Genomic DNA, 22740 nt, shown 5'->3' with positions numbered 1-22740 from the left:
CCCCCAAATGCCTTTGTCTTCCTGCATACCTACCATGCAAACTCACCGCTAAGACATCATATTGACATAATATCGTCGTGTCAACATGGATCTGACTTCAGCTTCTCAGGAACGGTCCAATTCCGGCGGCGAGGTATCTGAGGCCAGGGAGAAATCTGCTGTCAAAGGAAGGTTCCAGTCCAGGGATCCTCCGATGGCTACCATTGGAGACGATGATGAACGCCTTCTCGCCAGAATTGGTTACAAGCAAGTGAGCATCATCTTCCAACGATTGTGTCGTTCTGATGTCTCACACAATTGACAACCTGAGCATTAGGAACTGAGGCGCGAGTTCTCAAAGTGGTCGACAGTTTCCTATGCCATCTCCATTCTCGGGGTGCTGGGATCAGTGCCAGCCACTTTTGGACCACCCCTGGCTGCGGGCGGACCTGCAACGGCTGTGTGGTGCTGGTTCATAGGGTCGATCATGGCTATGTGTATTGCGAGTTCTGTCGCTGAACTCGTATCAGCGTATCCAACCGCAGGAGGAATGTACTTTGTGACAAAACACGTGGTCCCCGAAAATCAGGTTGCGATATTTTCGTGGATCCAGGGTTGGTGCAACCTATTAGGACAGACCGCTGGTGTTTCCAGTGTGGCATACACCGTAAGCCAGATGCTATTGGCCTGTGCGAGCATGAACTCCAACTTCAAGGACGGAAAATACGCTTATGCACCGTGAGAACCCAATCACCTACTCCGATCCCGTTTTCCATTCAAATGCCGATGTCTCTTGGCTAACTAGTATTCAGAACGGCTCTCCAAACTGTACTTTTGGCTATCGGTTTGTTGTGCATTATGGGAGTTATTTGCTCCTTGACCACGAAAAGTTTACATCGGATCATTCTGTGGTTTGCTCCTATCAACAGTATGTTTCTCACCCTTGAGATAGTTGGTGAAGTTTTCAGCTGGAACCCTCCTATCTAGTCCTTGCATCCATCGGAATTTGCGTGGCTCTCTTGATCCTTACTCCCGATAAACAATCAGCAAAATGGGTGTTCACGCACGTAACGGATGGGTCTGGGTGGCAGTCCAAGGGGTTCTCTTTTCTCCTGGGATTCATATCTGTAGCTTGGACTATGACGGACTATGATGGGACAACACAGTATTTTACACCCTGAAATGCTCTTCGCTTTCTCTCTCTGTTCTTCTTCTTCTTTTTTTTTTCTCCTCAGTTCTGATCGTATTATCTGTGGCAGCATGTCGGAAGAAACCCACGATGCCGCTATACGTGGACCAGTCGCCATTCAAACGGCAGTTTTGGTTTCTGGCACCCTTGGCTGGATGCTAACTGTGACAATGTGTTTTTGCTTAACTGACCTCGATGCCATATTGGCAACTCCGACTGGCCTTCCTGCAGCGCAGATATTCCTCAATGCTGGTGGCCAAACGGGTGGGACTGTAATGTTTGCATTTAGCATCCTTGTGCAATTCTTCACCGGATGTTCCGCAATGCTAGCGGATACCAGAATGGCATACGCTTTTGCTCGTGATGACGCCCTCCCCTTTTCGAAGTGAGTGCTCCGGCCTCCGCGCCCCAGAACCATATCTAATGGACAATAGATTTTTTGCTAAAGTGAACCAATATACCCTGACTCCAGTCAATGCGGTATGGTTTGTGGTACTCTTTAGTATCTGCCTCAACCTGATTGCCATTGGATCTACCGAGACCGCAACAGCAATTTTCAACATCACCGCACCAGCTCTCGATTTATCATACATCGGAGTCATTTTAGCGCATCAAATATATAAAAATCGAGTTCGCTTCATCGAAGGCCCATTTACTCTTGGCAGATGGGGTACTCCTGTTAATATCGTTGCCATTGTCTGGGTGCTATTCATTAGTGTGGTGCTGTTCTTCCCGCCACATAAGCCGGTCACACCAGAAAACATGTATGTGAGTCTTAAAAGCCTGTGCTGTATGATTTTAATATGATTTTCTAGGAACTATGCCATATGTGTGGCTGCATTTATTGCTTTATTTGCATTGTCTTGGTGGTGGTTATCCGCTCGAAGGTATGCTCTGTGTCTGGTCCTACTTGCGAATGACATTAAGTTATCTGGGTCTAGGAAATACACCGGTCCTCGCACGAAAGATTTAATTCAAGAGGTTCCTGATGAGGATATTGACCCAATAGCCTACCATGACAACTTCCAGGTTTAAGTTTGTAACCATCAGGGATGTGGTTGTGACATTGACGACCTGCTCCTTATAATGGTTAGCCCTCCTTGTGTATGCATGGCGAACTTTCGAGGAAACACTTACTTTGGAATGTGAACTGCATTACAGGAATATATCTTTTGGCGTCTCGGCGACGGACATTCCAGAGTGACGATCGGTTTATTGGCGAAATCTGGTGTTGATTAACTGGCGACCGGTCTAGATTACATTCAAGTATTACCTAGCGGTCTCCAATTCCATGGCCTTGTCTCTCGCTAGCTTGCTCAAGAGCTTTTGGAGGTTGGAGTTCTATCTCCTTTCCCCCAATTTTGTTTGATACTCCTCACGACGACTTGTGGCGTGCAAATCTCCGAGTTGCAAGCTCCGTCCGCTCTATTATTCTACTCATGTTTGCGTTTAGAGCCAGTTTTTTAAGTTCTTCCCATTCAATCATTTTTTTTGAAGAATTTAATGGCCAGTGCAAATTATTCGAAATCAACTCCCATCTCAGAATGCTTTTGCTTTTTGGAAGCTACCTAACCCATTTGGTTTATTCTCTAGGATGCCGAGAGTTCCTCTCAATATGGACTGACGTGTGCAAAAAAACCCCTGACAGAACGGAGGTCTAGTCTATTTCACCATCGGGTAAATGTAAGGGTGACAATAACGGCTTCATGCTTGGCGCATCAGCGAAGATCCCCCTATCCGTTTTCTAGATACGCCATAACAGTTTCGCTCTTCCGGTTGAACATCATTCATACCCGAGACAAACCCGAGCACTGCAGGGTGGTTGGCGAAGTAATTGATGACAATCACTGCCTTGTCTGCCGGAAACGGCATCCTCAAATTGACAAAATTCGAGCCTCTAGGCGACGTCCGTGGATAATTGATAGTTCTAACTTCTTGACATTACATTTTCAAGTCTCGCCACTGGAGAAAACGGCCTCAAAAAGGTTCAGGCTCAATACGGGTCAGATTTCATGCCAACCACTAGTGAATCCGGTAATTATACATGTCTAAAGAAATTTCCAAAACAAGAATGCAAAAGCAATAAGACTAATCCACCAACATCCCATATATCCCTAACCTTGGGAAGCGCTCAAGGGGATTCATCCATCATATTGACAACGTATCAGATTACCCAGAGCCTCTGGCAATGAAAAAAAAAAAAAATGGGACAATCTAAACATAGACGACGGACACCGCCAACCATACCGGTCGAGATTCGGTTCCGCGACTCTCATCCCATCCTACTTCACTCAAAGTCTGGCCAACCTTGCCCTTCATTGCATCGCCCTTACCCTTCTCCCCAACCCAAAACTCCGCGCCCTTCAACCATGCTCCGTCCCCAAGTTCAAGACACTCTGTGATTCCGCGACTAGTCACCTTTTCTCCCTTAGGGCCCTTGTCAGGACAGATTTGTTCAATGAGCCCCTTAAGGGTCAAAGTGATAGGGGCGAGGAAGGATCGCCAATGGAATGGTCGTCCCGGGTTTTCCCAAGGTGGAAAATTAGATTCAATGATATGGAGGGTGGTATGGGTTTGTGGGAAGATGTAGCCCTGTCCTGACGGGAGCACAACTGGTTTGTCGGTTGTGGTAGGGATGTGTGCGCCAGAGGGGAGCGGAGGACTGGTAGGTGTCGGCGGAGGTGGTGATGCTGCTGCGGCTGCGGGTGGTGCGGCGGCAGGCGGAGCAGCGTTATATGGAGGAGGGATGACACCAGGGGGCTCTTGCCACGGCTGCCAACCAGGAACGGCGCCGATGTCTGGCCGCGGCAAGACGGGGATGAATTGAGCTTGCGCAACGGGTGGCACGCCATGTTGTTGGCCCGTGGCCGCGACAAAACAGGGTGGCATGCCGCCAAATGGAACCTCCAAATTAACCGTCATGTACCGCATATCGGCCATTTGGCAACGGTGTAGCAGGGAATCGGCAGCAATGTAGATCTATGTAAAAGAACTCGATAGTGGGTACGCGCGTGGTATCGACAGTAAATTGCCTGCTGGTCAAGTAGATATGAAGAGCGGGTGGCATCAGCGTGGGAGATAGGTGAAGCCGATATTGCGATGCACCTGGGGCCCTGGAGTAGAATAGCAGACATGGCGATAGATGGTCTTCATGAGCAAATATATACCCTGAGACCCTGACTCAAAAATAACCTGAAGTTCATAGTAGCCTCCGTCATGGTGACTACACAAACATTGACTGTAAATTCCGCCATTCTGGTGGTGAATGCCCAAGCATCATTAGACTGTCGCCACAATACATGTTCAAAAAAGCCAGGAGGATGCTTTGTTGCCAAAAAAAAAAAAAACAAACAAGACAACAATGCCTTGTAAAATGGTAAACACCATTAACTCCTGGAAGAAATGCCTCCCTTGCCAGTGAGGTATCAGGCAAATAAAAAAAAAATTTAGTGTGTGATAATACAATCCACCATGCATCATGGATAATATGACAGTGTAGATCATTCATACTTTCAAACGTCTCCTGTGACAAAGAAGTATTGTAACCTCGGCAGAACGATCCGTTAACCTCGAGCGACAACGGCAAGACAGTCATAAATCTTTCGTTTCACTGCCAAAAAAGTTCCTTCACCACCTTTTGATGCTTTGGGATTGACTGTGGCAGCACGTGCGGAGCTTTCGATTTCAATTTTTCCAGCCCCAGATTTCCTCACAACGACGAAGCCATCGATAAGTAGTGTGCCGTCTCCTCGAAACTCTGCAGAGTGCCCAGAGGCTTGCATAAGTTTCCTGAGATCGGCTAATCTAAGGTCGCCCACATGAAGCGGCTTGGATAAGGACCTGGTCGCGGCAGCAAGGTTTGGCGGTAGGACGTCGAGAAGGGGGAAAACTTCTTTCTTGATCAGGGTTTCATTAGCTCGGCTTTCCACCACGTTTGGTCCTTGGATGTCGGCACCCTTTTGCAACATAGCCTTCTTCTTCGACGGTTCCTCAACGTCGTCGTTCTGGGTAGCGGCATCGGGCCCTTGCAGATTCGCGGTAAGAGCAACCACTCCTAATGACCGGACATTTTGCCACCTAAGACGTCGAACCAACGCGCGGCTAAGCTTAACCATCCAAGCATTTGTATCAACACTAGCATCCACGGTGTCTCCTAGTTGAGGGGTGAAAATATCAACGCCTGGTTTAGAAGTGGCACCATCCAGACCAGCGTTTGCCGCTAGCAAACTTCGACATTCCGAAGCAAGCGCGATGGTTTCATCTTTCATTCCGCCGATAAGAATCAATTTCCGCGGCTGAATCAGGGGAATCAACATCTCCAAACTCCGCTTATCGTGCAGGCCTGCAAAGTCAACGTATGCAATGCGAGCGTTCATATTAACTGCAGAATGCACCAACGTAGCTTTCGTCGGCCCTGAAACATCCTGACCCGCGGACTCCTCCTCAGATACCTCGGAGTCTTCTACGCCATTCAAATCCAAACTGCCAGACAATGACATGTCCGCCTGCTGGTCTTTTTGGGGCTGCTGCCTTTTGCTAGGGCCAAGTTTGTCGCCATTTCCAGTCTCGCCCCAGCGTCTTTTTTGACCTGGGGCGGGCTGTATCCGGCCGTCGGGGCCCCGCTGTACCTGCATTTGCGCCTCTTCACGCTCCTCAGCCCTAAGATATTCTTCAGGTCGTATGAAATCTCCGTATTGATCACCTCTTCTTCTCGGAACGACGTATGGAAACATTCTTTCTCTGCCTTTCTTCCCTCGAACGTCGTAGTCATACACATTCCTTCGTCGAAGAAGGATGTTCACACCCAAATCCGCATCCGTTAGAGCCAGTTTGCTTCGATTGGAGTGAGCAAGAGTAGTTGAAAAGTTCAAAACTTTGCCTTGCTGTTCCGATTCGGAGTCTTCAGATGACGTCGAGCTAGAGGCATCGTCTAGCGCATCTGGAGCATTTTCAAGGTCCGTTTCCCCTCGTCCTTGTGCCGTATTCTGTAACTGCCTTTGGGTGGCCAGGTACTGCTGATAAATTACTAGCTCGTCAGGGTCTAGAGGAGCTTTTTGGACATCGATGAATGTCAACTCTCTTCCACCGCTGTGAACTTGTTCTAACAACTCTCCATCAGAAGCTTTTTCCAGGGCAACACCATCTTTCCGCTCTCCATACCATTGCCAAATGGTATGGCCCAAACTATCTCTAATCGTTGCGGTGCTATCCGACGATGACGGGTTGGCTGGACCAGCGGATGATTCTGTGAGAATCACCAAATTTTCAGCGCCTTGCGCTACATGTCGCAATATCTCTTTGCTGAAACCCCAATCGAGAGATGCATCCGATGCGATGATAACTTTTGGCCCCTCTGATCGTAAGATATTTTCTAATTTTGTTTTTCGTTCAATAATTTTGAGATGCCGGAACGTGAAAGGTCCAAGCCCTTTATGTGGCCCTGCACTTTTCTTATCTGACGTTTGGCCTGGAGTTCCCTTTGATTGCTGTCCACTTGCTGCGCCTGAAGATCTTCCAGCACCAAGGGACTCACCACCATCACCACCTTCAAACTCACGAACTATACTTTCATCCATCCATTCTAGCATACTACGAGCAAGTCTCATAGTACTATGAACCTTTTTCCCTGCCAAATACAAGGTAGCATTTTTCAACGAATTCTCTCCATCTGGACCATTAGCTGCCTCGCGCCAGGCGTGTTCCAGAACATAGGCCAACTCCAAAACTCGCGCGCTTGTGTCAGTAGGAAGTAAAACAGTTCCTTTTTTCGCGATGCAACTTCGAATCATGTCAAGCAACAAGTCGTCTCGTTTCTTTCTGCCTCCACCAGGGGCGAATTTATCACCACCTTTCGCACTGCAGACAAGAGCCGTTGGCTTCCGAAGCTGTTCGATAACGTCTGTGCGATTTGCACCGGAACTTCCGAACCAAGCTGCACCGGCAATCACATTTTCTCTCGCCTGGTTCCAGTCAACTGCGTACACAATCGATTCCATCCCGTGCTGAATGTGCCATATTGTGCCGCCTACTGTATGACCAGCATTATAGGCGGTGATTGTAAGACCGTTAAGGGGAGGAGAGAAGGGCGATGGTAAAGGCTGATGCGGTTGTGAGTATTTTAACGGGTGGATAAGAGAGAAATGGCGAGCGATGTCCTCAGAAGTAGGAGAGGGCAGTAAGATTTTTCCGGCTGTAGTGGAATTCAATGTGTCACCTTCGGTCAAAGCGCCTGCAGGGGCTGTTGGGTCTTGCGTGGGTAGTGAATTAGAGCCATTCGAATCTGATATCGAAGATGTTGTCGGCAAGAAGGTCGAAGCCAAGGGAGCAGAGCTGTACAGGTCTTGAAGGAGGGACCTTCCAAATGATATAACTGGGTATGTCGCGTACACTGGAATTTGGGCAAATAGAGGAAAGGTTTTACAACAGTAGACGAAGGCTCCAATGTGGGACGGTGTGGCATGGGTTAAAAGGATCAGCGAGAGTGTTGGAATATGCCTATATTCCGAGTGGTTAATCAGTCACTGAAACTAAGAACTGCGCAGGATGGTAACGGTCATCAAAAGGAAACAAAAGGTCGGAACAGTGACTGTAAGCGTACTTTTCCAATTCTTTGAGAGCCGACGGATCAAACGTCTCATCCCATCCAACATCGATTAAGATCTTGACACCTCCATCAAGTTCCAGAATGGACTGAGACGCCTTCGAGTGGGAATACTGGGCCCCAAGAAGGGGCGTAAACGTAAACATATCGACGGCCTCGAATCACGGAATAGCTTTATCGTAGTTAGCTTAGCTCTGAATTCAAAGCCTGTGCAAGGCCCAAGGTCAGCGGAAAAGAGGCGTCCGAAAGATCTGGCGACCAAGCAATCCTTTAGAATATAGGCAAAGAAAAGGCGGGAGGTTTCATGGTCCTCGTGACTGTGGGTACAAAAATGGGTGTATTATGCGTAATTGACTTTCATCACCGTTCCCCGTCATTAACTGATGGTGAACCCCAAGTGACGGCGTCTTCACTGCTTTGACGGCTTTGCGGAATGAAGACGCAGACGAAGCTTGTGAATCGGAGCTCTTCGGGAATTTGATAATCCGCTTCCGACAGTAGGATTACATAATTAGCCTTGGCAATCTTATCTTATCTTATCTTATCTAGTATGGCATTATCTGTCTACGGAGTACGTTATGATTGACAACACCTTACGGAGTAGAATTCATTCAAAATTCGATCTGCAATTCATGTGCAATTCGACAGCTAAAAACAAACAAATGACCACGAAAATGCAACAAGGATGCATATCGCTCGAGACCATACGAGATACATGTCGACCAGCGCCCCCATTCGACTGGCCCTCGCTACTTCTTTTTCCCACGTTTCTTGGGGGCGGCTTTGGTTGGTTTCCTTGAAGTCTTGCCTTTACCCTTCCCTCCTGCTTTGGAGGCGGTAGCTCCCTTTTTAGCTCTTGATGAGGTTGTTTTCGGAGTAGGGTCAATTGCTTCCTCGTCATTGTCCTCTTGTTCGCTCTCGCCTTCATCATCGGCCTCCTCGGTGTCCTCAGTAGCCGCGGTCTTCGCACCGCCTCTTTTCTTTGTCGCTGTCTTGGCCGCTGGTGCTTTAATTTTCGCCGTTGCTGCAGTGGTTGTCTTCTTTCCCTGTCCCCTTTTGGTCGTCGTCTTGGGCTCTTCTACCCGTTGCTGTGGGTCCTCCAGTGCCTGCACATTCTCTTGAGGAGGATTTGCCGCTGCTTCTGCCGCTGCAGCAGCCCTTCTCGCTGCTGCACGAGTATTTCTGGCCACTGGTGTTGTATCTGAGACGTTTGTAGTTAGTTTTGCCTTCGTAGATGCCCTACCCGTCATTGGAACTGCTATTGTAGCTGGCTCTGGTTCGTTATTCGGTTGGCTGCGGCTTTGAGGTTCTCTTTTCAGCGCAGTATTAGCTTCATTGACAGTTCTTGACTCGCCAAGCTCTGTGATAGTTTCTGTCGGTTCAATTGTGGGAACGGGGTCCTGGGCGACTGCTTCTTGAGCTTTGCGTTGGGTCTCCACGATCCCTGCACCTTGGCTAGTTGTCGCAGTATCACTTGGTGCTGTCACAGTGGGCGCGATATTCTGCTTTCTGGCTTTTCGACCGGGAGGTGGGCCGCGTCTCGTGTTTGCTTTACGACGAGGTGCACCGCGACTTACTTCTGTAGCTCCCACTGGATTCTGGTTGGACGCAATGGCAGCTGCAGCGGGGCCAGAGGCTTGGGTTGCACCATCAACCACCCTTGGGGTCCCAGTACCACTAAATTCGCCCTTAACTTTAGGGCTAGCTGGTCCTCTTGTGATATGGCGTGATGTTTCTGATAATGCGCGCAGTCGTGATCTATTCCCTCGACCGCGCGGCGGACCAATTCTCATTTTAGGTCTTCTTGGTGGCGTTGTAATATCGATGGGCCCGGCGTTCGGATCATATTCGATACTGGGGAACGCTATATCTCTAACATGCCTATTCGGCGCCATTTCTGGATCTATCACCGCCGGACGGGGTGGTGATGGTCGGGGTGTCCTGGCTGATGGGCTTGGTATCGGCAGTGGTGGAGAGACAATTTCGACATTTCGTCGACAAGGCCTGGTCAAACGGGGATTTGGCGACAGATTTATCGGATTACTCAACCTTCTGATGCTTGGCGTCTTGCCCGGTCGTCCTGCCCAGGTTCGAATCCGCCTGAAATGTGTGATCCTTGGGAAAAGCTCAAGTAGTGACCCTTTCCTGAGTCCTTTTCTAGGCATCGGTGAGGGCCGAGGAGAGGTAGGGGTCTTTGACCGGCTTTTCTCTCGGGCTGGACCGGAGCTAGAATCATGACTCGAAGGGTGGTTCGTGTTCCCCTGAGGAGCTCCCGACTTTGAAGCGTGCGTGCTGCTGCTTCCACTCGCAGCTTCATCTGGGACGGAGAGTTCTTGGAATCTTCTACGGCGCCGCTGACCGGGAGCGATTGGTGAAGAGGAACTTTCTTCCGACTCTCTTAGATTGGAAGAGCTGAATGTTGCCACGGAGGAAGATGCCTTCAGGGACGAATTTTCTTCTTCCATCTCGGCATGGAAAGCCATTAGCTCAGGTAACTTTTTACCGCCCGTTTGGCCCGCCAATATTTGGCTGTGCTTTCGCTCATGATTGTCTTCCAAAGCTCCTCTTCTGTTTAATTCCATTTCTTCTCTCTCATTTCCATGCAGTTCCACTCCCTGAGATCGCTCTCCACGTTTTAACTGACTACCTTCGGAGGATAATTGCGCTCGCCCATCTAGGAAGAGGGTTGATGTCAGTACACAATTCTAACTGAAAAACAATGATCTTAGCAGTTCCATGCAGGGCATGAATTAATCAATCGATTGAAACGATCCAAGAATTGTAATGAGAAGCCACGGATTTCCTAGGGTTAGTATCTTACAGAAAAACACCCGCAAGGAAAGGCTCAAAGTCTCAAACTTTAGAAAAAAGGTAGACTCACTCGCATACGGTTCGCCCTCTGATACCTGCACACGTTCATTTATAGGAGTTAAGGGACTTATTGGCGGGGCCTTGACGCTCTCATCGCTCTGGTCTTCTCCACCCCGGAGTTCATTCAACTTCGATTCCAGATTCCGCTCATAAGCAGATTTTGTCCCGTCGATCCAACCCTCATCCATGGGCGTTGGACTTCGTGGCTCAGGGGGCTCATATTTTAAAACGACCGCGGCTCCAGGCCCCACGTAAGATCCAGTGGTCCTGCTGATGCGCTGAATCTGGTCATATAGTTCTGGATTGTGAATCGGTGGCCCAAGGCATGGTTCTGTAACTGGCATATCTAGGTCGAAATGCTGGCGGCGACGCTTTCCCCCCGAGTGGTCATCACCTGGATGCTGATCATCGTCCGAGCTCTCGACGCTGGAGCACCCTCTTTTAACACCCCTGTGGTTTGTAGGACCATCGTCGAAGACTGTTTCGCCTGAGAGCGATTCATCGTCTGTCGGATGTGGAACAATTTCCATATGCGTATAGTCCACGGTCGACATTCTTGTCGGGACTTTGACATCCGCCGTATCTCTAATATAATTTTGCTTCGGAGAGCCAAACTCAAGTGAATTTGGGATTCAAAGATACACGAGAGTCACATCAAAATAGAGAATCTATATGAAGGTCCTTCAACAAGGGCTCAGATAGTAGTTTAGCGGCTGGAAAAGAAGTAGTAGGTGGGTAGTATACACGGACAAAAATGTTCCATGATAGTAAGTAGAGACGAACATGGAATGTATAAAAGCAGAGCGAGAAACGAAGGAACTAAGAGATACTCTTCAAGAGAGAGGAAAAAAAAAAAAAAAAAAAAACACCTCCAGCTCTGAATTGGTTCTCAATGGCGTGCTATGAATCGGAGGCACAATAATGACAATTAGAAAATGACAATGCAGAAGCCAGGCCATTGTCTGATTCAGGAACAATGGTGAGACCCTGATAACTTCTGGTATGAAGATGATAAAATAACACTCAACATCACAATGCAAACCCCAAGTGGATGTAGAGACAAATAGAGGCTCTCTCTACCTATCATCGACTCCTTTTAACCACCGACAATGCCCTTTAACATCCCACAATGGAGTGACCAGGCGTTTGCTGCGGGTGTTGCCTGCTTGAATTCCAACCATGGCCTGCTCCTCTGACCCATTGAAGGATTGATCCCTTCCAAAGATTGCTGTTTCAAAAGAGACAAACATCCAAGCTTCTCAGAAGCTTGCATTTTGATGAGTGACAAGCTTCCATTAGCCTTTTACTTTGAATGGGACATTTAACGCCATAAGATTAGACCATAGATATTGCAACACGGTCATTGATCACCTTGGTGTCTGTTTTAATCGTTCAATTTCGAGCTGATCCGGTGGTTCGTCCAGCCAGATGGACGTGCAGCGCGGTCATGTGACCACTAAGAAACCTTGGCGGCGGGCCGGGGCGGAAAATCACCTCTTGCAAGTCGACATTTTACATGCAGGCTTTTCCACCAGATAACTAGAAACCGGAACTTTGTTTAGGCATTAAGAAAACAAAAAAAAAGGAAAAGAAAAAGAAAAAGAAAAAGAAAGAAAGACTATAACAACTAACACAATTATGCGAGATCCGGGTTTGTGTTGGAAAATAACAAATAGGACAAAAAACCAAAGATGATCTGATCCGAAGCAGTCAAACCTTAAGGCGGCCAGGCGAGTTTTCCTAGACTACGGAGTAAGAAACCATTTAAACACCACAGAACCCAGGCACCGCAGAATCCAGACGATAAGAGAGTAGACTGCCTAGAATCATGTATAGCATCTTCATTTCGAGTATATGACAAACATATATGCGGCCGTAAAGTCATGTCATCATCGTCAATCCCATCCGCAAAACAGAACCGGAAAAACAAATAAATAAAATAAAATAAAATCGAAAACTAAAGGTCACAGAATACGGGAAAACACAAAAGGCATAAAGTAAGAGAAAAGAAAGAGGAAGTTAAGCCAAGCATCCGAAGTAAAGAAAAGACGCAATGATAATAACAACTAATAATAATGAAAAACACTGTGTAAAAAAACAAAGTGAGAAGAGAAAACAATACAAAAGCATACATACTCCCTTGACCCATTTTCCTCACATATCCGCTCATGTGCTCATGACCATAAAAGAAAGCGTGGATGATAAAAAAATGTCCAGGATACTAGATAATCAGGGGACAAAGCGGTCACCAGTGAACCCGCCTGCTCTCAGCTCAGTAAAAGGAAAAGTGGAGAGGGGTCATTGTCATTGTGTTAGGACCTTCGGGAATAATGTGGAGTGAACCTGCCTCAAAACAAGAAGCTCTAAGTGATTCAGGAGGGGGGGGAATAAAAATGAAGATAAAAGACAATCAGCAAGGCATTAGGTAAACGATAGTAGGGTATCTCTGGCCATGGGAAACGACTTGCAAAGAGCTAACTGAACTGACCAAGGGGGAAAAAAAAAAAGAACCAGAGGAATAAAAAGAGAGCAGCCAAGGCTATATAGCCGAGGCAAGCCAAGCGTCGTGTACTCGTTCGTGTGGAATCAACGGCATAACTTTCTGGCATTCACACCGGTAGAAAGAGATATCTCGTGAGTGGTTCGAAGGTTCGAATGTTATCAAAACATTCTACCGCTGCTTTCGCTCGTGGCAACAGCAACAAGTGCCTCAAGTCGTCCCAGTCCAGGATCATTAGTGGCCGGACCAGGATAGACTCCAGAACGTGGCTCAGAACTAGCATCAAATGTGTACCTAGGCGGCTGTGGGGGCTATCAATATTACCAAGTAAGCATATGTAAAATAAACACTCAAATAGGAACATTCAAAAGTAGATATTTAAAGTACAACTCACATTCTGGCTACTAAGATCTGAAATAGCGAGTGAACGCCGACGTTCCGCTTCGCTTTCGTTCTGTGCGACGGTTGCGAGGAAGTCGACGCTCGCCTTTGGGGTGGCTTGGACGCCTTCAGACGTCTTTGGGTGGGAAGACGGGGCCCTAGTAACCGGTACATTCGAGTGTGAAGGGTCGGCAGACGAAGTGATGAACCAAGTATGTCTCTTGGTATGATCATTCGCATTGGTAGCATCAGCAATAGGCTGCGGCTCCTTGGGCGCAATGGGAGGTAAAGCTTGAACCGGAGCAGGGGGAGCAGTGGATGAAACTGAAACACGTTCCTGCTGGTTGGTTACGGCACTTGTTGGATGGGTTGTCTGTTGACTCCATTGGCCAGCGTTCTTCTGAGGAGGACTCTCACGGAGATCAAGTTTGGTTAAATTTCTGTGAAGCGACAGGTCCAAGGAAAGAAATCCTCTACGATGACCGGGGCCTGAAATGGGGGGCTGTGGTCGTGCCGCTGGGGTCTGCGCATCGAAAGAAGTTGGAAATGGGGGAGCACCAGCTTGTTGGTGCTGCTGCTGCTGCTGCTGCTGTTGTTGTTGAATGGGCTGTTCTACCTGACCAGGACGGTCGATCTGCATGGGCGTAGGCTCGCGCCGGGGCGGTGCTAACGGGCTCTGCTGCATCTGATCAAAACTCTCGATCCCCGGTAGTCTCGGTGGGTTTTGATTCTGCAATGGTTGTAAATTGACCGGGTACGCGGACGGGGTCTGTTCTGCAGACTGCTGGAACCAGAGACCACTGGTTATTGGTCGAGCGAACCCGGAGCTTGGGTGCCAGGTCCTCCGTCGCCAGTCAGAGTCGGAAGGGGATATTCCTTGAGCAGTCTGCGGTGTATGAGGAGTTGATGGACCACCTAAAGGAGTTTCATTGTTAGGATATGGGCCGTGTGCGGGTGCAAGCTGTCTAAGGTGTACAGGCGAGAACGAGCTCGCATGAGAAGAAGGGTCGAATGGTCGACTGTCTGTGGGGACGGACAGGCGGCGTGAATGTATACTATCTCCCCAGAATCCTGTGGTTGAGGCTGGAGATGCGTAGAAAGGGCTCGCTGTATCGTAGTTCGCTGACGACGGTGTAAAGACGGCTGTGTTTGGCGATGGTCCCTGGAAGGGGTGGATCTGCTGAGGAGGGGTCTTTGGTGGTGAGGCTGTTTCTAGAGATAGCCTGGCTCTTGCATTGCCGTCGTTCGCCATCATTAGCGGCGGGGGTCTGCGCCGGAGCTCCTGGGTCTGACTGAAAGATGACACCGTGGAAGCGATACTGGACGTAGACAGATTCCTGCTATGTCCACGGCTATGACCACCCTGGCTACCACCAGTCCCAGCACGGGCTCTCCCTGGTGGGCGTACTCGGTCGGTTCGAATCTGGCGTTGAAATCGAGTTCCTGTGGCAGCAAGGGAATCGCCAGGAATGTCTTCGTTGACATGGACTGTCTGTGCATGCTGTCGAAGGTTATCTAGGCGTGAAAAGCGCCTCGAGCAATGGCACTGAAACGGTCTCTCTCCTGTATGTTTCCTATTTTCTCACGGGTTAGCCGTTTTTAAGGCACTTCGCAGAGCAGGCTAGAAAATGGCAAACCTTATGTGACGAGCGAGATGCTCGCTTCTCGTGAAGCTCAAATTGCAAGGTGGAAAATCTTTACAATAAAACCGTTGGCCCTTTTTCTTCTTCGATGGAGGAGCGGTCTCCCCGTGATCCGCTTCGTTCTCGCTTCCATAGTGTTCGCCTTCCGATTCATGCGCCGGTACATCCTCAGGTGCAGAAGACTGTGTTGACGACCCTTCCCTACTCGCGTTTCCGTTCGAAACCGGACGAGGATGCGAAAGATTCGACTTGTTATTGTCGTTCGTGCCTCCGGCCACGGCAGGGCGTTTGTTGTTGTCACTTTGGGTTTCGGTCGCGTTTCCAGTCTGGGATTGCTCCTGGGCCTCGCGCTTGACGGGCCGTTCCATGCGAGGCAAGAATGGCGTGGCTGGACTTTTCTGCTGAAAATCCATTTTTATCTCCGCGCCGGTATGGTTGATGTTGACAGGAAGAAAAGTTGTCATGGCTCTCGCGTCGCAGACTTTTTGACCCTGTCGATCGTCGACGATTGCGAGCAAGGATGACTATCCTTTTTGTCTGGCTTTCCCTTATTTTTATTGTTTTACTTTTTATTTTTATTTTTATTTTTATTTTTTTTTTCACTTTTTGTTATTTTACCCCAAAGGGCCGTCGATGGTTGACGTCGAGAGGACGTTTCGGATCAGGAACGAGGCCACATCAACCTCCAGCCGTCCCTGAAACACGGGAGGAGTCCAATGAGGCGAGGTTGCTTAAAATAAACCAACCCCACCGATATGCAGTTGACTAGGGCAACGATCGCTTCGGTCTGAGCGAGGGAAGGCGGCGGGAGCGAGGTCAGGATGAAGCCTGTTTATTCCCAAAGAGGATGTTTAGCCGGAGGGTTCCTTGAAGGAAAGGCTACCACCGGAACGCGGATCTTGGAACGAAAAGCTTACCACAGGACGACAAGCGCCAAGTAGGAGAAAGAAAAGAAAAGAAAAGAAAAGAAAGGTGAGAAAGGTACAATGATTCGGACAAACAGAAGAGAGGAAGAGGGATGAAAAGAAGGATGCTCGCCTTGCGGGGTCGATTAAGGCGCCGACGCTCGTAGAGATTGTCAGATAAAGGCGGCGAGGAGGGATACAACGTGCGATGGGTTTTGGAGAATTGGGTGACGTTAGACCATCGGGATTTGCAGGAGTCCCGATCAGGATGGATGCAGCGAGGACCCTGCTCGAGCGATGGCAGCAGGACGGATGATGGGAAGACGAGAGCAGGAAGATGTCTTGACGGGTGGTGGGAGGGATGACGGCCAGCGCAGGGCTTAAGAGTCGATGGGGGGAGAGTGGCGGTTGGCGGCGAGGGGTCTGCCTGGCCGGATCTCCTTGTTTTTGGGGAAGGGCGGATCTGGTGGGTGAATAAGAACTTAACTGTGTCTCAAGTATCGGAACACGCCGAAAGGTATCTGTGATCCGCCACGAGGCTACTTGTCTGGGCAATCCAGCCAGAGAGTATTAAAAAAAAAAAAAAAAAAAAAGGGGAACCGTTAAGATGGTCGTGCTGATATGAGCAGCAGGTACGGAGTGCACAGTAAGACAAGACCAGAAGAAAAGGGATGGTTAACCTGTCGGAAGAGGGGCGGGGACGACGATGAAACCTGCGATGAGGCCCGCTTTGTGGGTTTTCTCGAGGAGGGCTGAGCGGCTTTAAGAGAGGGACCGGCCAGTGTTGCGCCTGGGTATGGACGGGAAAGGGGAAGATCGGTGGGATGTGGCTGATGGGCGCGTTGTTTTGCCCCGGAGAGTCTGCCTGGGGAGAAAGGGGAGAAAGGGATTGACAGCTCCGTGCCTCGCCCTCGCAGCTTGCTCTCCCGCGAGTTAAAAGGAACACACGACCCGCTCTCTTCGCACACACCCACTTTGACGAGAGCAAAAATAAAAGAAAGTAAAGGGTTGAAAAAAAAAAAAAAAAAAGGAAAAAAAAAAAAAGAGTCAAGGTACAGTACTCCGTACTAACTCCGTACGGCGAGTTTTACTATTTGCTAAATACACTGTACCTCCGATCTCTGAGATGCGTGCTCCGATTGACTAGTTCCCGAATGCGGGACTCAATTATGGGTTCCTGTGCAAGCTCTGATGGACAATTGGAAAATCCACGGCAGACTCATACGGATCACAGCTCGTTTAATTTATACGAGGCCAGACTCCCGCTGGAATCGCAGCCAGTTACACATGATCGACAAGAGGCCACTCCGACCTGATTGTTGCCCGCCGGTTGTAACGAGCTCGCATGGGGAAGAAGTGGAGGACAGCAGGCAAAATGGCCGTTCCTCACCGTTTGACTTTTCTATGAATCATCATCCAGACAAACGAAAAGGGGTCCCCACGCGCCCATCTGGTTAATCGATTGCCTGAGAACGCTGGCCCCAGTGGCGACCGGGGAACGGGAGGAGGGTCCAACCCTACAGCGGCTGATTTTCGGCATGAACTCCCCAGGATCCATATCTACTACATAGAACTACCATATCGACTCCAAAAGCTGCTGGGATGATGAACCATGTGGAATTAACAGCAACTGCCGACGGCCGTTTAAAGTCAAGTAGCTCCGTACTCCACAATACATGCATTGTTACAGGATGATGGATGGGAGAAAAACAGGGCTTCTTTCGACACCGATGCAGGGAACTGACGAGAGACGACTGTGATGTCGACATGTATATGTACAATTACCAGGAGGAAAAGTATAATAATACCCTATCTACTCCGTATAGGGGTGCGAGTGACAAAAGAGGAACGGCAGACGCAGCCAAGAGAGACCGGGCTAGAGCCACCCTCGCCTGGATGACGTTGATGATGATAAATTCGCTTTTTTGCATGCGGCGAACTATCCAGGGGGAGCCCACAGCTCTTGGTTCGGTGGAGCTGCGCTTCTCTTCGCCGGCTGGTTAGTGAAGGGGGGGAAGGAAACGGGGCCTGTCCAATTGAACCACGCGAGCCCGCAAGCCGTACAGCCCAGCCTGTTACCCCTCCATCGTGTTGTTTTCTTTTTCTTTTTTCCTTTCTTTTCTTTTTTTTTTTTTTTTTTTGGCCTTCTTTGTTACCCCGAGCGGCTGCACAACAGAGTTCAAGGCCATGTCAGACAGAATCTTCCCCCCTCCTATCAGGGAAGATGCCTGTGTGGCCCCCCGGAATCTGCGATCGAAAAGAAATTCATGGCACGTTCCTGCTGGCAGCGGTCGCCTCCCCCAACTCTGTCCCGTCCCTGGGCTGTCAAAAAACGTATACATCGTGTACTGTACTTGATGTACCTCCGTGCCTGGAAGAAGCCATTTTCTACCTCGTGCGCATCGCCAGGTACCGGTACGCCTTGTCCCAAATCCCCGGGAAATCCACACGGCTCACACGCCCAGGCTTAACTTTTTCGACCAGGAGAAATCGCGCCTCGGAAGCTCTCCTCTGGTTACAAATGCATCATAGATCACCTTACGTGCGAATCAGCGGTCGCGATCCTCCTGACATCCAACCAAGGTTCGTCCGCTCTTCACGGTACCTGAGGATTGCCATGCGGCGGTGTCCAACTTGCCCCAGAAACCTTGTCCAACTTTGACTCTTTGAAAATGCACAGTTTCGGCCAATGAACGGCCTCTCAAGTGCCGCTATCTCCTTCTAGTCAAAATCTCCCTCCCTCCCCCCTCCTTCTCCAGGAAAAAAGGTCTGGTCTTCTGGTTTTGGAAGCTCGTTGAGAAAAAAGCTTCCTTTCATGCGCTTTTCAGTGCAGGTTTTTCAATAATTTGGAATCTTTAGTTCAACGGACCCCCAACTTTCAGGTTTCGAGAAGCAAATTTAACCCTCAAAATCGCTGATAGCCGGAATACACGTGGCAAGGTATCTGTGCCTCAGGTGCGCCCATTTTGCGGGAAGACACCCCGTAGCTACGTTTCAATATGCTGTTCCGGCGTCCTACGTCCGAGGTACTTTAAATGCCCTTCCTCTCAGGCCAGTTATATATGTTGAGTCCGGGACTGGCTTGAGCTGGGCCGAGCTTACTACCACGGGTGAGCCCATCCATGGCACGACTCTCAGGATATTTTTTGCTCGAACCTGGATAAAATTAGTGCCCTTGCCAGGACATGACGCTTCTGCTCTGAAAAGTCCGTAAACGGTCCTTGCATCCATGTGTTCTGTTTACTGCTACTGAGTACGGGAATTATACATTGCAGATTGGCCTGGATCCTGACATCATGATGTTATATACGAACGAATGAGCGTTCTGGTGACCTTCTTAGGCGGAAGTGGAGCTAGGGACCAAGCTCAAGGGACCAATCGACCTCCCTTCCCTGCAACCGATTGATGATTGTATATTATTGAGAGCATCCATTGAAGGGACTGGATCCACCCCATCCTACTGTTGAAAGATCGGTATCCGGCCAAGTTAGTTCTGCCCAGAGTCACCTGCCCACGCACTTCCCCAACTAACCACCAGAAGTTGCTTCTTCCCATTCATTTTTACCTTGACTTCCTTTTTTTGCCTCAGCATCATAGGCGTCCGCCGAGGCAATATACATACTTTACCCCTGTCCAAAAGTAATCAGGCCGAACAGTGCCGCAGTAGGCAGGATGCGTCCACGTTTTGTCGCGCCAATCAACTCCGGCTTTCTTTCGAATAGTTGTGGTTCATTTTCTTATTTTTCTGATCCCCGACATCAGAGCCTGCTCCGGTTTCTTCGACCATCGAATCCAGCTCTTTCGTCGCCCGTATGCGGAGCAGACAGCCCGAAAAATAACCCCTCCCCCCCCAAATACTCCGAACAAATGGCGAGCGATATTAGTGCCAAGTCCCCAAGATAAAGAAAGTGCCAGCACGGTGAAAAAGGCCCATTTTTCCCCCGAGATAAATGCAGCAGTCGGCATGGCATGGATGAAGGGCTGTTGGTCTTCTTCCCACCCCCTTCTTTTCCTTCTAGCTTTTCGGAAAGAAGGGACTGGGCGAAGCTTAAAATATCAATTGCGCCGGCGCCCGGATCGCATGCCCCGTGGCGCTTTTATGAGCCGAAGCCTTTTCCCAGGCCATGTCCAGCAACCTATCGTTGGAACGCTTCCATAGATAATTGGTTAGTTACCGTTTGCCGCGTACATCACTCAATATGCAGAGGGAAGGTAAGGAGTGTGCTCGGTAACCACATAAGTATTCAGGTAAGACTTAAGCGAGGCCAGAGCCAGTTGGTCCTTTACCCCGGTTCAGGGATCATTAGAACACCGGTATGGCGTAAAAAGTCTTCCCCAGATCGGAATTGTTGGTAAGTGGGAAAGAAAATGGATGTCAGATGGATATCGTAACAAGAAAAAGGAAAAGGGTCCTTCCTTCGATCTATATAAAATGCGTTCAACAATTTTTCAATTCCCAAATTTTTTGTAAAGCGGGTAAGATGGCCGAGCGGTCCAAGGCGCCAGGTTAAGGTCCTGGTAGGGGAAACCCTGCGTGAGTTCGAATCTCACTCTTATCAACATTTCTTTTTTTGCAGAAAATCTTTTTGATTCGGAAAAGCCTTGATAGTGGGGATGACGCTGGAGAAGCGGTGCAAACGTATCCTTTATCTTTCCCTTTTTCTTTTTTTTTTTTTTTTTTTTTGGCTTTTTACCTTAGGCCACGTCACAGAATTGCACCAACCATTCGCCAGGTCGGCGCTCCACGTTTTGTCATCATTGGCTTTTGTTGGCCTCGCTGAGCCGCATTCCGTGGATGCGCTCTCGGGCCGACGAAAACCCGCACCCCCAGCCAAACCTGGCGTGCAGGGTGGAAATCGTATCGGACCTTGCTTCCAGAAGGCTTCTCTAGCGCCGAGGGTCTGAATCATGCCTCAAGGTTTCAATACATTCACTTGAGGCCATACGTACATGCGTTGTAGATATTTCATCTGAGATACGACAAGAAGCTCCACCTCCACAAATACTCCAGAAAATACATACAGCTGCCCAATCATCAACCCCGCCGGTCAAACACTGATGATTAAGGACAGCACGGATCCTACACCAACAAGGTACGCCAAAGCAAAAGGGGCTCCACACACCAAGACAGGGATAAAAAGCAATTCCATTCAAACATTACCAACTGCCATCTCATCTCCCAAGGGCGCCGATCACAGAGCTGACCATTACAGCAGCCTCACGCTCCCAATTTCCAACAACTTTGGGCGCCATCGATATCATACTTTCCCTCTTCAATCCGGGACTTGATGACAGGGAGCCTCGCAGAACGCATGCACGGATATCTTCACGGAGCCGGTCTTGGTTCGACCTCATTGTACGAGCAGAGACGCCACCACGAGACACAATCTCTTGGACGGCAGGCGACAGAGATGAAGCCAGCGAGCGCCAAAAGTACGATGGAAGGGATGATGTGTCCAGAGCTTGGAGAACAGGCTGAAGGAGATTAGACTTTTTCTTGTCTAACGCTGTCTGCGTTTCTGTTCCGTCCTGTTCACTAGATGGGTAGATTAGGAACGGGTGGACTGGAGGTTTCACAGTCTGCAAGAGACCCTCGAGGGCTACAATATGTTGGCACCGCGTAGACACCTCGAGGAGGGCACGATCAAGTGACGGAAGCATGGATAAACCCCGCGTCAAAGCAGCTAGTGATGCGGACAACGATGTGTGAATGTAGCCCTTTAGAGTCGCCAAGAGAAGCTCTGGGGAGAAACTGGTAACCGGGATGTTACTCTTTGGCGTTGGAGACAACAGGTACAGAGCAGTTATAGCGGAGATAACTCGCGCTCTTAGCTCCTCTTGCTGTGCGTACGTCGTTGCTCCGGAACTCCGAGCTCGGGGACCCGGAGAAACTGTGGGGTGTTCTTCATCCATAAAGACAGCCTTCAACGAGAATTTATTGACGATCTGCTGCGCTCTGGCCTTGACGCTGTTCTCGGCCGGAGTGATCAAATCGCTTCTCAGTGTTCGAATGACCCTGACTCGGTCCAGTCCGTAACCTTCTTCCCCGTCTGCCGTTGTCATGAACATCCGTCGCAACATCAACAACGTATGGGATGCTCTAACAAGCGCCCTGTGATCTTCCCTCATAAGGGGTGCGGACTCGTCACCTTTGTTATCTACGAATCGCGGGGTGAGCTCCACGAGCTGGCCTTCAAGTTGCCTGCCCAGCATAAGACATCTCCCAACGGCCCTGGCCAGTCTCACGGTCGCCCAAGACCTCTCAGCGGCACCCCTGACCTCTTCAGCCGCTTCCCACTTTCTGAGAACATCTCTCTCCAGTCTTTCATACCCCTCCTTTAAGACAGCGACTTGCGCCTCGACTGCCTGCAAGACTCGCTGTCCGGCATCGTTTTGATCGCGAGTATGTGTGAGCAGCGGTAGAGCAGACTTAGTGGTCGAGTTGTGGATATGGGTATCAATCTCTTGGATGTCGAAGAGGACTCGCGATAGAGGGGTAGAGAGATCAAGCGGGGTGTCAGAGGGATTGTTGGTGCTAGTGACAAGATTATTCGCGAAGGACGTTGGGGAGAACGACGGGTCCAGGAAGGCCTCGTAGTCGATGTAGGACGGCTCGGGTTCAGCCATGTTAACGGAGCTCCTCCTGCTGAGAGGGAACGAACCGCTTGGCC

General features: G+C 49.4%; 6 protein-coding genes and 1 non-coding gene across 8 annotated transcripts; 2 read left to right on the top strand and 5 right to left on the bottom strand.

Moving 5' to 3' along the window:
* Nucleotides 1-244: 244 nt before the first annotated feature.
* D8B26_001312 (uncharacterized protein) lies at nt 245-2641 on the top strand. Of its 2 annotated transcripts, XM_003065329.2 has the most exons (8): nt 245-250; nt 317-717; nt 792-907; nt 967-1144; nt 1239-1553; nt 1603-1932; nt 1984-2055; nt 2110-2641. In XM_003065329.2, exons 2-8 carry the CDS (start codon nt 467-469, stop codon nt 2201-2203), a joined length of 1356 nt encoding a protein of 451 aa, XP_003065375.2. In that variant the 5' UTR covers nt 245-250; nt 317-466; the 3' UTR covers nt 2204-2641. The 2 variants fall into 2 exon arrangements, with proteins under 2 accessions (XP_003065375.2, XP_065979578.1); XM_066123504.1 differs by lacking the exon at nt 2110-2641 and having other exon boundaries at nt 1603-2084.
* A 741-nt stretch (nt 2642-3382) lies between these two features.
* On the bottom strand, nt 3383-4108 carry D8B26_001311 (uncharacterized protein; the record flags this gene model as incomplete). Its single annotated transcript, XM_003065328.2, has 1 exon — nt 3383-4108. The coding sequence occupies one exon, from the start codon at nt 4106-4108 to the stop codon at nt 3383-3385; it is 726 nt and encodes a 241-aa protein (XP_003065374.2).
* Nucleotides 4109-4731: 623 nt separating this feature from the next.
* Nucleotides 4732-7915, bottom strand: D8B26_001310 (uncharacterized protein; the record flags this gene model as incomplete). Its single annotated transcript, XM_003065327.2, has 2 exons — nt 4732-7663; nt 7767-7915. 2 exons carry the CDS (start codon nt 7913-7915, stop codon nt 4732-4734), a joined length of 3081 nt encoding a protein of 1026 aa, XP_003065373.2.
* A 544-nt stretch (nt 7916-8459) lies between these two features.
* D8B26_001309 (uncharacterized protein) lies at nt 8460-11194 on the bottom strand (the record flags this gene model as incomplete). The annotated part of the gene is made up of 2 exons (XM_003065326.2): nt 8460-10443; nt 10651-11194. 2 exons carry the CDS (start codon nt 11192-11194, stop codon nt 8519-8521), a joined length of 2469 nt encoding a protein of 822 aa, XP_003065372.2. The 3' UTR covers nt 8460-8518.
* A 1162-nt stretch (nt 11195-12356) lies between these two features.
* D8B26_001308 (uncharacterized protein) lies at nt 12357-17962 on the bottom strand. The gene is made up of 4 exons (XM_003065324.2): nt 16082-17962; nt 15159-15992; nt 13535-15095; nt 12357-13451 (listed from the first exon to the last, which is right to left on the bottom strand). Exons 2-4 carry the CDS (start codon nt 15626-15628, stop codon nt 13302-13304), a joined length of 2181 nt encoding a protein of 726 aa, XP_003065370.2. The 5' UTR covers nt 15629-15992; nt 16082-17962; the 3' UTR covers nt 12357-13301.
* A 2582-nt stretch (nt 17963-20544) lies between these two features.
* D8B26_001307 lies at nt 20545-20628 on the top strand. The gene has a single exon. It is a non-coding gene; the product is annotated as a tRNA-Leu (tRNA).
* Nucleotides 20629-21241: 613 nt separating this feature from the next.
* On the bottom strand, nt 21242-22696 carry D8B26_001306 (uncharacterized protein; the record flags this gene model as incomplete). The annotated part of the gene is made up of 1 exon (XM_003065323.2): nt 21242-22696. The coding sequence occupies one exon, from the start codon at nt 22694-22696 to the stop codon at nt 21242-21244; it is 1455 nt and encodes a 484-aa protein (XP_003065369.2).
* Nucleotides 22697-22740: the final 44 nt, after the last annotated feature.

The sequence above is a fragment of the Coccidioides posadasii genome, chromosome 1 (genome assembly GCF_018416015.2).
Source record: "Coccidioides posadasii str. Silveira chromosome 1, complete sequence".
Lineage (NCBI taxonomy): Eukaryota > Fungi > Ascomycota > Eurotiomycetes > Onygenales > Onygenaceae > Coccidioides > Coccidioides posadasii.
This window is presented reverse-complemented; position numbering and strand designations above follow the sequence as displayed.

Coding starts and splice junctions, on each gene's coding strand:
- D8B26_001312 (XM_003065329.2), top strand. CDS start 467: ATGGCTATGTGTATTGCGAGTTCTGTCGCTGAACTCGTATCAGCGTAT. Junction 1,145..1,238: donor GACTATGATGGGACAACACA/GTATTTTACACC, acceptor TATCTGTGGCAG/CATGTCGGAAGAAACCCACG. Junction 2,056..2,109: donor TGGTGGTTATCCGCTCGAAG/GTATGCTCTGTG, acceptor ATCTGGGTCTAG/GAAATACACCGGTCCTCGCA.
- D8B26_001308 (XM_003065324.2), bottom strand. CDS start 15,628: ATGACAACTTTTCTTCCTGTCAACATCAACCATACCGGCGCGGAGATA. Junction 15,096..15,158: donor CATCTCGCTCGTCACATAAG/GTTTGCCATTTT, acceptor GTGAGAAAATAG/GAAACATACAGGAGAGAGAC. Junction 13,452..13,534: donor CAGATCTTAGTAGCCAGAAT/GTGAGTTGTACT, acceptor TAATATTGATAG/CCCCCACAGCCGCCTAGGTA.